The sequence below is a fragment of the Procambarus clarkii genome, chromosome 60, assembly GCF_040958095.1.
Source record: "Procambarus clarkii isolate CNS0578487 chromosome 60, FALCON_Pclarkii_2.0, whole genome shotgun sequence".
NCBI lineage: Eukaryota > Metazoa > Arthropoda > Malacostraca > Decapoda > Cambaridae > Procambarus > Procambarus clarkii.
Window position 1 is genome coordinate 14,200,127 of NC_091209.1, and position 15,591 is coordinate 14,215,717.

General features: G+C 36.1%; 3 protein-coding genes across 3 annotated transcripts in view; 2 read left to right on the forward strand and 1 right to left on the reverse strand.

Annotated features, from left to right (window-relative positions):
* LOC123751289 (actin, muscle) overlaps window positions 1-15,591 on the reverse strand; it is a 242,720-nt gene that overhangs the window by 86,515 nt on the left and 140,614 nt on the right. The window lies entirely within an intron of this gene.
* On the forward strand, window positions 3,670-7,579 carry LOC123766835 (actin-3, muscle-specific-like). Its single transcript, XM_045756231.2, has 2 exons — window positions 3,670-3,744; window positions 6,203-7,579. The coding sequence occupies exon 2, from the start codon at window positions 6,221-6,223 to the stop codon at window positions 7,349-7,351; it is 1,131 nt and encodes a 376-aa protein (XP_045612187.1). The 5' UTR covers window positions 3,670-3,744; window positions 6,203-6,220; the 3' UTR covers window positions 7,352-7,579.
* The window catches only part of LOC123766836 (actin, muscle), a 5,184-nt gene continuing 4,337 nt past the window's right edge, over window positions 14,745-15,591 (forward strand). The window contains exon 1 of the mRNA XM_045756232.2: window positions 14,745-14,781. The gene's annotated coding sequence lies outside the window, so the exon portion shown is untranslated. The remainder of the gene's footprint in view (window positions 14,782-15,591) is intronic.

Consider the following 15,591-nt stretch of genomic DNA (forward strand, 5'->3'; position numbering starts at 1 on the left):
AGAGAGAGAGAGAGAGAGAGAGAGAGAGAGAGAGAGAGAGATTACAAACAACTAGCCTCAGAGACCCTTTGGTACCGACCAATGCCTCCACGAACTTGCAGTCCAATATCTTCATAACACAAGAGACTAGGACCACCAAAAAACTGACGTCTTTGTTTGGAGGTCTTATTGCAGTTCCCCGACCCAGAGATGGCTTCCGAAATCTCTCCGGAATCAGCCTCACTGAGGATCAGTTCACTCGCTTAAATCTGGGAATAAACTGTCACGTTATGTCGAGACCAAGTGAGACGGTGGGAGACGGAAGGTGGAGTTGGAGATCCTGCTGCACGACATGTTCCACCTTGAGACACAAAAGGTCATCACTAAGGATACTTTGCGAGGAGAACTTCTGACAAATGGAGGAAAGGTTCTATATAATTAGTGAAGCACCATACTATCTTCTGAGCTCAAAGCGGCAGCTAAAGATCTTCGTAAGATTAAGGAAATAGTTATCATAGTTATCGGAAAATGTGATAAATTGCCAATATTTGTCATCTTCAAAATCGATGAATATTTTTAAAACATAAACCTCATCCTCTTTGATCAAGGTTAAATTCTATGGGAACACTATGCGGTCTACACTATGGGAACCAACAAAGTAATGTGCCTTAATGCTAATAGTGAGTGCCCTGACAGGTACAAGCCAAGTGCTGTAGACAACTGTGTCGAGAGCACTCTCACACGGTTGACACAGTTGTTGAAGATGGAAGTAGGTTGATCTGCGTTACTCGGTACAGTAACACAGGTCCAAGTCAGTAGTAGTAGTAGTAGTAGAAGACATCCATCAGTCTCAGGAGACTGCGTTACTGTACCGAGTAACGCAGGTCAACCTCCTTCCATCTTCAACAACTGTGTCAACCGTGTGAGAGCAATAAACAAGTCAGTAATGGGTACTCTAATGTATATGTCGAAGATATAATTAAAAGGAAGTGAACTGCCATGCTATCTCTGACGCAACTGTCAACACTACAATGTCTGTGGAAAATCCATAACTTAAAGGATGCTTTGTAAGCGTCTGCGCTCATGCTATATAAAACGCCCAAAAGACAACATAATTTAAAAGTTAATTAATTTTAATTAAATTAAAGCAAGATATTTTTTCATACGTTTCCATATTCACTATATGGAATACAAACTAATAGCAGTGTTAATCAAGGTGCGCTCGTAAACTAACTTAATTAAATTTCACTCACCGAAAACTTTATTTTGTGTGTGTGTGTGTGTGTGTGTGTGTGTGTGTGTGTGTGTGTGTGTGTGTGTGTGTGTGTGTGTGTGTGTGTGTGTGTGTGTGTGTGTGTGTGTGTGTGTGTGTGTGTGTGTGTGTGTGTGTGTGTGTGTGTGTGTGTGTGTGTGGCTTAACCGGATCACGAGTTAATTTATATCATAACACTGCCAGATGGTACTAAATATACACCTTGACAAGACACTCTCTAAGTCAGCTGTTTTGTTGCATTATTACAAGTGAACAGAGACATATACAGTCTTCCTCAGTTGTTTGTGGTCGCGTTGACCTAACGAGTCTGATTAAACTAAGTGACTTTCTCCCCTTAAACACTCACATAACTAAGACACCTTCTCCTATACGTAGGACAGATAACGTGTAAATATTTGCTGATCCTCGTAATGACACTACGTCTGATAAGAGTTGTTATGTTACGTTCCATTTGGTAGTATTGTCGGCTCGCTAGTCCTCAGTGGAGGAAAAGGCAGCAACTGTGTTCACTTGTTCCACACTGAATTACCCAACCACTTGGGCTGGACGGTAGAGCGACGGTCTCGCTTCATGCAGATCGGCGTTCAATCCCCGACCGTCCAAGTGGTTGGGGCACCATTCCTTTCCCCCGTCCCATCCCAAATCCTTTTCCTGACCCCTTCCCAGTTCCCAGTGCTATATAGTCGTAATGGCTTGGCGCTTTCCCTTGATAATTCCTTCCTTTCACACTGAATTCTGACAGCAAGTGTTTTTACTGCAAGACTTACAATTAATGCTAATTACATCCCGTATCATCCTTTCATTCTCACTTATAGGCCTGGGGTAAATCTATTTTTATAGTGCACTACAATATCCTTTTCTACGGGGTCAATTATTTTCAGTGTAGTGGCTATTTAGCTTCTTACTAACAATTTCCTTGAAGTCGTTATTGCCGCAATCGCTATTCACAATTATTTTCCAGATACGTTTGAGGTCACGACACAAGAATTGCCAGGAAGAGCAGGTCAATATAAAATGCGCGCACTACATATGCACCGGTGAAAATTATCTTATATCTGTCAGTACATTCAAAGTGCCCAAAAGGCTACAACTCCTAGGTTGTGCGAGTCCATAACCCAGTGACTGGGCCGACCCTGACCCGCCTGTGACAGTCCTTGCTCTGGTGTGTGTACTCACCTAATTGTACTCACCTAATTGTGCTTGCGGGGGTTGAGCTCTGGCTCTTTGGTCCCGCCTCTCAACCGTCAATCAACTGGTGTACAGATTCCTGAGCCTATTGGGCTCTATCATATCTACATTTGAAACTGTGTATGGAGTCAGCCTCCACCACATCACTTCCTAATGCATTCCATTTACTAACTACTCTGACACTGAAAAAGTTCTTTCTAACGTCTCTGTGGCTCATTTGGGTACTCAGCTTCCACCTGTGTCCCCTTGTTCGCGTCCCACCAGTGTTGAATAGTTCATCCTATGTGTGTGTGTGTGTGTGTGTGTGTGTGTGTGTGTGTGTGTGTGTACTCACCTATTTATGCTTGCGGGGATTGAGCTCTGGCTCTATGATCCCGCCTCTCAACTGTCAATCAACTGATGTACAGGTTCCTGAGCCTATTGGGCTTTATCATATCTAAAGCCATAGATATGGTTCTATAGCTCTATCATATCATATCATGTATGTGTGTGTGTATGTGTGTGTGTGTGTGTGTGTGTGAGTGTGTGTGTGTGTGTGTGTGTGTGTGTGTGTGTGTGTGTGTGTGTGTGTGTGTGTGTGTGTGTGTGTGTGTGGGCGTGTGTGGGCGTGTGTGTGCGCGTGTGTGTGTGTGCGTGTGTGTACTCACCTGAATGTGTGGGCGCGTGTACATATAGCTTTGCATGTTTGACTAGCTAGTCAAACTTGATGTAAAATTATTTAAAATATATATATATCTCCCTCTCTTCATATACATATTTAGGTATATACATTTAGCTATATGGCAAGTACCTTTAAGTTTTAAAAATACATTGCAGGAATCTATCTCTGAATAAACTCTAAAGAGATGAGATCTGAGTCATTCAACACACAACATCAACTATTAAGGCAAAAGCCGTGTATATGTTAAGGCTTCCTAGCTGCCAACTCCTTGCGTGTAGCCTGAGCAATTGTTTTTTTTTAGTTAGTCAATACTCCGGAATGCAATTCTGGTCATTGTTAACGTTAATAAAAATAAAATATACCATAAAACAAATTCAAGTATTTATGACTGCTGTTAAAAATAAGTTAAAATAACTATTATGTTAATTATATAATATTTATCACCGGGGTATCGGATGACTTCAACGTAGAAAGCAAAGAGCCGCTCTGGACAACCACCTCAACCAGCTGTAAACTGAAATTGTAAACAAATGACACAAAGTATCCTGCTGCGTTAATAAGCAGGAATAAACAGCAGGTATATAAAGGCAATTATGAAGGCAGGAAGCTAGTGTACTTCAAGCTCAGGATACGTCTGCACTGTGTACGTGTACCAGCTGTGTGGTGATCATTATCAATTACTTGAAAATACATAACGATAACGAATGGAAACGGCCGTTTTGTATTTGTTTTATTAGGATTTTATCTAACGGGGTAACGCGAGATACAAACAATATGGTTATACTACGTGTTAAGTATTAGCTGTCATAAACGATTTATTGATTTTATTCTACGCATCTTCTTAGTTATCTCAAACCGGGATATTAATTAGAAAATATTTAATATACATCTTTATATATATATATATATATATATATATATATATATATATATATATATATATATATATATATATATATATAGTGTCAGACCACGAAGGAAGGATTAAAACAGGAATTTCCTTAAGTACTTTTGTATTTAATAATACATCTTCAGAAGGATGGATTTTACAGTTCAGTGGGTGTGGATATATAGGCTTTAAAGAAGTGAAGTGAGGTGAGGTACAATGTCTTTAATGAGATAATGGGATATTAATAAGTCATTAGTTAGATAAATGTGTATCAATGATCCTACACAAATCCCACTTTTACTGATTAATCAAAATGGATATAAATTATACAAACCTCTGCTAATGTTCAAATTACATGGTTTTGCAATCTTTATTAAAACAGATTCAATAGTGTTCCTGTTGAAAATGTTTTTACAATTCATAATTGAAGAAACCCTCTCCCAATCAATTTGGTGAGAACTTTCTGACAAATGAACAAACAAGGCATTAGACAATAGGATATGTCTTACAGAGTATTTATGTTGCGAAATTCTATTTCAAATCTTTAATTTCAAATAAAAACAGATTGCCTATATATCCACACCCACTAAACTGTAAAATCCATCCTACTGAAGATGTATTATGAAATACGAAACTACTTATGGAAATTCCTGTCTTAATCCTTCCGTCGTGGTCTGACACTGTCGTATTGTTCATCACGTGTTAATTTCTTCGTGATTTACACACATACACATATATATAACTAAGAACTCTAATTGACCCAGCCAGGATTCGAACCCGTGCCATCAAGAATCACCACTAAACATACACAGTACCGTGACCACCGCATCAATGATCGTCTACAGTACGTACACAGTACGGTGGTCACGGCACTGTGCACGTTTAGGGGTGATCCTGAACGGCATGGGTTCGAATCCTGGCCCGTCCAATTAGAGTTCTTAGTTATCTATGGCTTGCGTGTTCCTGCAGCTTTCTCCCTTATAATATATATATATATATATATATATATATATATATATATATATATATATATATATATATATATATATATATATATATATATATATATATATATATATATATAAATAGTAACAGTTTTCCTTGCGTCGCTGTTAAACAGATTATCAATGACGCATATTCTGAGATAAATACAAGTACTTAAGTGAGCGTTCTCATAAACACAGCGTTACGGCTGCCTTAAATGATGCAGCCACAACGAGCTACATACCCCCCGGGGAGGAGTGGCCGAGGTTGCTTCCCTCGCTGCTCACATGGCTACTCTTAACATCCATGTACAAGCTCGCCGCCCAACCAGAGCAAGAGGGGGGAAACTAGCGAGGTTTAAAGCTTTTACAAGTGCGCTTGGAAACGAGAGTTCAGTTGAACACTCTTATATTGGGCACCACTGCAGGGAATAGTTTACTGAGCGGGATTTTACTTTAACTCGCCATGATAAGTTCATGGCGTCTTTTCCCCTTTCTTGCCCCAATTATTGTTAATAGTAACATGCAAGTTAAAGTGTTAAATTAGTTACATATTAGACTTGATTTAGAATTGGCTTAAATATGATTTGGATATATTGCAGATGCATTGCGCTAAAGACGATTGAGTGCTGTGAAACAAGGAAGGCAGACGGTTCCAATCAGCTAGTCAACCTGCTTCCTCTTACCCACGATCATGTTAACTAATTAGCTTAGTGTAGTAGTTATACACCAAGTTATAACAGTCCCCGAACATTGAAATACCGTCATATATACAGTTAGGGGGGGCTAGATTGTTTTAAGTGCTGGTTAAACAAACACATGAGTGAATATATCTGTTTTAGATAACAGCAGCCTCGTGGGCAAATACTGCAGTTTCTGATGTTCTCCAATTCTTAATTTTTTGTTTTCGTTCGACCAATCAGCATTACAAAACATGTGTTCATAACAATATTAATAATCAATATAATTATAATAAACAAAGTACGTAACATAAATATCTACGTCAAATAGTTTTTATGTATTTAACAAGTCAGGTTAATAAATAATTTAATGCTTAACTGATTTCTTACCTAGATCTAAATATGTTAAATATACCATATACTGCAGATAATAATACAGCAATTAACAAAATTAGTTGCAAATATTTTTAAATCTGCATTTACATTTGATGTCATGTAAAAATAAGCAAATTCGGAATCATTTTAATTAGAATTCTGCTGTTTTCCCAGACCTAGCACCACTCCACCATGTGTGACGACGAAGTGAGCCCCTTGGTTGTGGACAATGGCTCCGGCATGGTCAAGGCCGGCTTCGCCGGTGACGACGCTCCCCGCGCCGTCTTCCCCTCCATCGTCGGCCGTCCTCGTCACCAGGGTGTGATGGTCGGTATGGGTCAGAAGGACGCCTACGTCGGTGATGAGGCCCAGAGCAAGAGAGGTATCCTGACTCTCAAGTACCCCATCGAACACGGCATCATCACCAACTGGGACGACATGGAGAAGATCTGGCATCACTCCTTCTACAACGAGCTGCGAGTTGCCCCTGAGGAGTCCCCAGTCCTCCTGACGGAGGCTCCCCTCAACCCCAAGGCCAACCGTGAGAAGATGACACAGATCATGTTCGAGACTTTTGCTACACCTGCCATGTACGTGGCCATCCAGGCCGTGCTGTCCCTGTATGCCTCTGGTCGTACCACAGGTATCGTGCTCGATACTGGTGATGGTGTCACCCACACCGTCCCCATCTACGAAGGTTACTGTCTTCCCCACGCTATCCTTCGTCTCGACCTGGCTGGCCGTGACTTGACTGCCTACTTGATGAAGATCATGACAGAGCGTGGTTATTCCTTCACCACCACGGCTGAGCGAGAAATCGTTCGCGATATCAAGGAGAAACTTTGCTACGTCGCCCTTGACTTCGAGAATGAAATGAACATTGCGGCTGCTTCCTCATCCCTTGAGAAGTCCTACGAACTTCCTGATGGTCAGGTCATCACCATCGGTAACGAACGTTTCCGTTGCCCAGAGTCCTTGTTCCAGCCTTCCTTCCTGGGTATGGAATCTGTTGGTATCCATGAGACCGTCTACAACTCCATCATGAGGTGCGACATTGATATCAGGAAGGACCTGTTCGCCAACAACGTTTTGTCTGGTGGTACCACCATGTACCCTGGTATTGCTGACCGCATGCAGAAGGAAATCACAGCTCTGGCTCCAGCTACCATCAAGATCAAGATCATTGCTCCTCCCGAGCGTAAGTACTCCGTCTGGATCGGTGGCTCCATCCTGGCCTCTCTCTCCACCTTCCAGACCATGTGGATCACCAAGGAGGAGTACGACGAGTCCGGCCCAGGCATCGTCCACCGCAAGTGCTTCTAAAAAGTTGTTAATTCTTAAAGCGATATTTATTTTTATAACTATGTTTTTGGAATATTTGGATGGAAGATAAACTGGATCTTCGAATTATGTGATCTCATATTATAACGATAAAATATTATTGTAAGAATTTCTATAGAGTATAATTGGATTTTATGTACCCCATATTTTTTCGAAGCAAATGAGTAATTCGATTTCTCGATTAATACAAATAAAGTGAACAGTAATTCAGCGTTGTCTTTCTGTACGCACTGTACACACTTAACCTTTGTATACTGTGTATTAGTCACACACTACACAAAAGCTCCAAACAAGTAAACTTGATAAAACAGTAAACCATGTAACTAAAATGCACCTGAGAATGGGCTTGCAAGAGTTTAAATATTCTGCTCCTTATGAGGTCTCGTGGTCCAGTTGTATGGTCCTCCACTGCTTCATCTGAGAATGAACTCTGATCTACAAATACCATCAGGTACCATGCTTGGTGCTCTTTGATAAAGCAAATAAATGATACATACATATCACTTATCTCTATGACCCCTCAAAGGATTCGAAGCCAGGCCGCTAGGGGTTTCCCTGTCAACAGCGCTGGTACTCTTACCACTGCCCCAGCGATATATATTATATTATATTATATTATATTATATATATATATAATATATATATATATATATATATATATATATATATATATATATATATATACATATATATATATATATATATATATATATATATATGTATATATATATATATATATATATATAAATATATATATATATATACATATATATACATATATATATATATATATATATATATATATATATATATATATATATATATATACATATATATATATATATATATATATATATATATGTATATATATATATATATATATATATATATAAATATATATATATATATATATATATATACATATATATACATATATATATATATATATATATATATATATATATATATATATATATATATATATATATATGTCGTACCTAGTAGCCAGAACGCACTTCTCAGCCTACTATGCAAGGCCCGATTTGCCTAATAAGCCAAGTTTTTATGAATTAATGTTTTTTTCGACTACCTAACCTACCTAACCTAACCTAACCTAGCCTTTTCGGCTACCAAACCGAACCTAACCTATAAAGATAGGTTAGGTTAGGTTAGGTAGGGATGGTTAGGTTTAGTGATAAATCTACGTTAATTTTAACTCCAATAAAAAAAGTTGACCTCATACATAATGAAATGGGTAGCTTTATCATTTCATAAGAAAAAAATTAGAGAAAATTTATTAATTCAGGAAAACTTGGCTTATTAGGTAAATCGGGCCTTGCATAGTAGGCTGACAAGTGCGTTCTGGCTATTAGGTACGACATATACATATATATATATATATATATATATATATATATATATATATATATATATATATATATATATATATATATATATATATATATATATAAGGCATCCATCAGTCTCAGGAGACTATGGATTTGCACTCTGATTGTCGGTCTGGAGTAGCCTCTCCAGGGCGCAAAGCCAAGGTAAGTTGATACGGGGGAGAAGCTGTCACCCTAACAGCAGGTCCGCCCTCTCCACGGCGCCGAAAGTCTCTAATGGAAAAGCAAACGTCAATACGATTGGTTCCAACGCCGTCGCATGGAATCGAACCGGGGCCTTTAGGACTACGACCCCTGAGCGCTGTCCACTCAGCTGCGAGTGTATGTGTGCATGTGTATCGTTAGTGGTCAACTAGTTTACGTATGCTCAAATTTATGAGGTCAGAAACATTACAAATTACCACATTTTATAGGTCAACAATCTGGAGTTATACTCCAAACAAAAAGAGACCAACTCGTTGACGAATGCCTTACATTTAGAGCCTATTAATTTAAAGTTGGAGTGGAAATGGTTATTTCCATTTAGGGCAGTAAGTATGAACAAATAAAAAAACAGTTAATTTCCGACAGAATACTTTAAATTTGCTGACTTCGTTAAGCACATGTAACGTATTAAAAAAGTCAACTTATGCCAAAAAAGATTCACCTATGCCTAAAAGATGCAACTACTGTATGCCTTAAAAGATTTACCAATACCTAAAAATATGAACTGATGTGTAAAAATATTCACCATTGATAAAATTATGCACCATTGATAAAAATATGCACCATTGATAAAAATATGCATTTATATATAAAACAGATGCACCAATACCTAAATAGAAAACCCATTGTATGGTGCTTATGCTAATTTACGAAAGATGGAATAAGGAGATGTCAAAAGGGCTACGAAGAGCTTCAAGAAGAACGGACAGATGTTAAACAAGTTTAACCAAATCAAAATTATCTAAAAATAATGACACATAATCAAGAATATAGACAAGAAACACAGAGCCTAAAGAACGCTTGGGTACTGGACTAGGGAACTGCTTTCATACTGTTCAAGAAGGTTGTATAGTTATATGTTGTTGTTGTTAAAGATTCGCTACCTGGAACAAAAAGTTCCAAGTAGCACGGGCTATGGTGAGCCCGAAAACTTAGTATAGTTATATAAAGGCAGTCTTCATCAACCTGTGGACTGATGAGGTGTGTACACAAGAACTTGAGTTTTAAAGTTTAAACCTTTTTACTGCTGCTTAACATACATGCAACTCCTCAAAATATAAAATAAAAGCAATACCGTGCATATTATATTTTTAACCTTGTAATTAGAATTATATATGTTAAGAATCAGAACAAATCTAACGTACAACCCACAAAGATAAACTACCTCTTAATATAACAACTATGAAGTCATGCAAAGCTAAAAAAAAAAAGTGACTACTAGTATGAATGAATTTTATTTTTTGAACCCTGGCGTTTCCTCATATGAAACTCATACGACAGCATTTATAATGTCAATAAGTTTAAGTTTTTGGATGATAAATATGTCTATGAGTATCCATACACTGGCATTTCATCTTCGTACGCATATATGTACTTTCTCATTGAAGTACACGGTGTGAACTTCAATGTCCATACATTCGGTGAACTGATAGACGCAATGGTAAACTGTAAAGAATCTCGTTCGGTAGACGCAATGGTAAAATATGAAGGATCTCGTTTGTTAGACGCAATGGTTAACTAAAAAATCTCGTTCGTTAGACGCGATGACAAACTGTAAAGGATCTCGTTTGTTAGACGCAATGGTAAACTGTAAAGGATCTCGTTCGTTAAACGCAATGGTAAACTGTAAAGGGTCCCGTTCGTTAGACGCAATAGTAAACTGTAAAGGATCTCATTCGTTAGACGCGATGGTAAACTGTGAAGGATCTCGTTTGTTAGACGCAATGGTGAAATGTATGGCATCTTATGAATGTACAGTTGTTTATATATTACTTATAACATATACAGAACCGGTAGTGCATATCTCACTTATGAATATACACTGGTGTATATCTCCATTATAACAAATAGTGATGAATATCTCACTTATGAATATACACTGGTGTATATCTCCATTATAACAAATAGTGATGAATATCTCACTTATGAATATACATTAGTGTATATCTCCCTTATAACATATAGTGACATATATCTCACTTATGAATAAGGAGTACCATATATCTTATTTTTTATATTCACAGAGATCCTTCTCTCACTTATACACAAGTGTACATCACTCAGTTCTACAGTATATATGTATAACATACAGTGGCACACCTGTCAAGTATACATTATTGCACATATAGCATGTAGCTGTCCATCTATCATGTATACAAATACAAAGGTCCAATAACTAACTTATACACTATTAATATGAGAATAATTTATAAAAATTGTAAAGCCCTTATTCGCAGAGTCGCGCGTATCACAATACAAAAAATTTCCCAAAATAAAGGTTCCCGACTATTTTAACAGGAATGAGAAACCGTCTCTTGCTCCACACTGTCAGCAGATATAATATTAGCATGCTTCAGCGCGCAGCACGTCCGGAACACCTGCCCGGGGGGTGCACACTTGAGGGCAATACGCCTGAGGGCAAAATAGTCACAACCACCCTCTAATTCATTTCAGTTTAGGGGGTTCTAAACTATTATTTACTTCCCCATTTCACGCCGCCACGTTCAACTCTTATTCGTCCCTATGACTTACTCGACCACACACACAAACATTTATTTACTTCCAAATACACCAGCTATAGCTATGTTTCCCTCTGTATTGTCTTATACAATGTGTTGAGATGTGTACTAGTTGTGCTTCCTTATGTTGTCTTATACACTTTGTTGTTCTGTATATCAACTGTTTCTCACCTTGTGTTGTCTTACACACTGTATTCATATGTATACCAGCTGTGTTTCACCTTGTGTTGATATGTATACCACCTGTGTCTCCGTGTGTTTTGTTTTACACATATACTACACCCAAGTCATCATACATTTAACTTAATATGGTTTCTGAAAAGAGAGGAACCCATGAGCACAGCTTTATCTGCTGTTTTCAATGAACATAATGTGCTATTTTTTCATATATATATATATATATATGTCGTACCTAGTAGCCAGAACTCACTTCTCAGCCTACTATTCAAGGCCCGATTTGCCTAATAAGCCAAGTTTTCCTGAATTAATATATTTACTATAATTTTTTTCTTATGAAATGATAAAGCTACCCTTTTCACTATGTATGAGGTCAATTTTTTTTTATTGGAGTTAAAATTAACGTAGATATATGACCGAACCTAACCAACCCTACCTAACCTAACCTAACCTATATATATAGGTAAGGTTAGGTTAGGTAGCCAAAAAAAGCTAGGTTAGGTTAGGTTAGGTAGGTTAGGTAGACGAAAAAACATTAATTCATGAAAACTTGGCTTATTAGGCAAATCGGGCCTTGCATAGTAGGCTGAGATATATATATATATATATATATATATATATATATATATATATATATATATATATATATATATATATATATATATATATATATATATATATATATATATATATATATATATATATATATATATATATATATATATATATATATATATAATATATATATATATATATTATATATATATAATATATATATATATATATATATATATATATATATATATAATATATATATTATATATATATATAATATATATATATATATATATATATATATATATATATATATATATATATATATATATATATATATATATATATATATATATATGTCGTACCTAGTAGCCAGAACGCACTTCTCTGCCTACTGTGCAAGACCCGATTTGCCTAATAAGCCAAGTTTTCATGAATTAATTGTTTTTCGACTACCTAACCTACCTAACCAAACCTAACTTTTTTGGCTACCTAACCTAACCTAACCTATAAAGATAGGTTAGGTTAGGTTAGGTAGGGTTGGTTAGGTTCGGTCATATATCTACGTTAATTTTAACTCCAATAAAAAAAAATTGACCTCATTCATAATGAAATGGGTAGCTTTATCATTTCATAAGAAAAAAAATTAGAGAAAATATATTAATTCAGGAAAACTTGGCTTATTAGGCAAATCGGGCCTTGCATAGTAGGCCGAGAAGTGCGTTCTGGCTACTAGGTACGACATATATATATATATATATATATATATATATATATATATATATATATATATATATATATATATATGTCGTACCTAGTAGCCAGAACTCACTTTTTGGCCTACTATTCAAGGCCCGATTTGCCTAATAAGCCAAGTTTTCATGAATTAATTGTTTTTCGACTACCTAACCTACCTAACCTAACCTAACCTAACTTTTACGGCTACCTAACCAAACCTAACCTATAAAGATAGGTTAGGTTAGGTTAGGTAGGGTTGGTTAGGTTCGGTCATATATCTACGTTAATTTTAACTCCAATAAAAAAAATTGACCTCATACATAATGAAATGGGTAGCTTTATCATTTCATAAGAAAAAAATTAGAAAAAATATATTAATTCAGGAAAACTTGGCTTATTAGGCAAATCGGGCCTTGAATAGTAGGCCAAAAAGTGAGTTCTGGCTACTAGGTACGACATATATATATATATATATATATATATATATATATATATATATATATATATATATATATATATATATATATATATATATATATATATATGTCGTACCTAATAGCCAGAACGCACTTCTCAGCCTACTATTCAAGGCCCGATTTGCCTAATAAGCCAAGTTTTCACGAATTAATGTTTTTTCGTCTACCTAACCTACCTAACCTAACCTAACCTAGCTTTTTTTGGCTACCTAACCTAACCTTACCTATAAATATAGGTTAGGTTAGGTTAGGTAGGGTTGGTTAGGTTCGGTCATATATCTACGTTAATTTTAACTCCAATAAAAAAAATTGACCTCATACATAGGGAAAAGGGTTGCTTTATCATTTCATAAGAAAAAAATTATAGTAAATATATTAATTCAGGAAAACTTGGCTTATTAGGCAAATCGGGCCTTGAATAGTAGGCTGAGAAGTGAGTTCTGGCTACTAGGTACGACATATATATATATATATATATATATATATATATATATATATATATATATATATATATATATATATATATATATATATATATATATATAACCTAATAGCCAGAACACATTACTTGGCGTAGTATGCAAGGCCCGATTTGCCTAATAAGTCGAGGTAATCTGGTAATCATACATCATATCAATGTACAGAACGACAATACTTATATTATTTGATAAGATACCAAGTTTGATTAGACCATATGAGGCTTGATTGTCTGTCGGGTTGTCCAGGTAATATTTAAGTGAGAATGTTTTATTAAATAACATTTCATGTACACTAGAGCTATTAAAATGTTATATATATATACTTACTAAATTATAATTTTACCAAATTTATATCTAGTTTAACAAATTATATTAAAAAATACAATTCAATAAAGATAATTATTTATAGTAATCCAAACATCTGTGATAAAGGCATGTTAGAATAAGGAGTCACCTCAAAGGTGAGAGATGGAAGCATAAAAGTCACTGAGGGAGAGACAAAAGCAGACTTTAGTACACCAAACCTTTTCATTGTAACTGTTTCATTAAGAGTAAGAAAATTTTGCTGCTACGGTAAATTATCAGACCGTAAATGCTGTGAGCTGGTTGGAGTTTGGGTAAATAAATACCAGAGTTCAGATTTTATATTTTCGTTCAGGCAAAAGCTATCTGCTGTTGGGTGCAACCTATCTTACCCACCACCCAAAACAGCTATATGTAAAAAAAAAAGAGGAAAAATTCCAAACAATGAGACACCTTTGGCATTAGTAAGCGAGAGTATAGGGATCCTATATAAGAGCAATGATGCACACTCTGGTCTTAGTGTACTTCAGCCTCAGGATACGTCCAGTCTGTGTACGTGACTCTTGTGCTCTTAGTTGTGGCTAATACTCCCAAGCCAGTCTGTGTTCGTCAGCACATATTTCATTTTGTCTGAAAACTCTCTCTCATCGCCCGTACTTTCGAATGAAAAACTCATTTTGAGTTAAAAGAACCGCAGCGTCTGAAAACAATTACCTCTTTTTAAACCAAATGGACGTAATATATTTACCTCATAATTAGTTTTTTGACTAGATCAGAAATTAACTCTTTTCCTTTATATCAAGCTTGTAAGTTGTGTAAAGAGTTAAAATATATCCATTATCCCAGTGGTTAATAACATTAGCCAATATAGTACAAGTTCCACCCCGAGAGACAGACTCGCAGGTGCTACTCATTTTATCTCGAGTGACAGCAGTATGCGGAAATTTGGCAAGAGCCTTACCATATTGCTCCTGATATGGGTTGGTTTTATTTTCTTCTCGTGAATCAGAGGGACGGAGCGGGGTGGGAGGAGCTGGTGGTGGTGCGGTGGACCCTCTTCACAATGAGTCTGGCTCAGGCAGGGGGAGGACAAGGCTATATATTTTTAGGGCTATCTACCTGACAAATTTTTAATCTTACCTTTCATTTAGATTTCGACGGATGAGGAAATAGTAAAATGTAGTTGAAGCTTAATTAAAAAAAAGCTTGCAACCTATATTTACATGTTACATGATATTTTTTCCCACAGTACATATCCAATATTTAATAGTAGCATCTAAAGAAAAGAAAAAAATATTGATTTATTTTATAATAATAATAATAATAATAATATATTATTATTATTATGGTACCACCTCTGGT

Bases quoted from the DNA above. Each gene is read 5' to 3' on its own strand.
- LOC123766835 (XM_045756231.2), top strand. From the start codon at position 6,221: ATGTGTGACGACGAAGTGAGCCCCTTGGTTGTGGACAATGGCTCCGGC.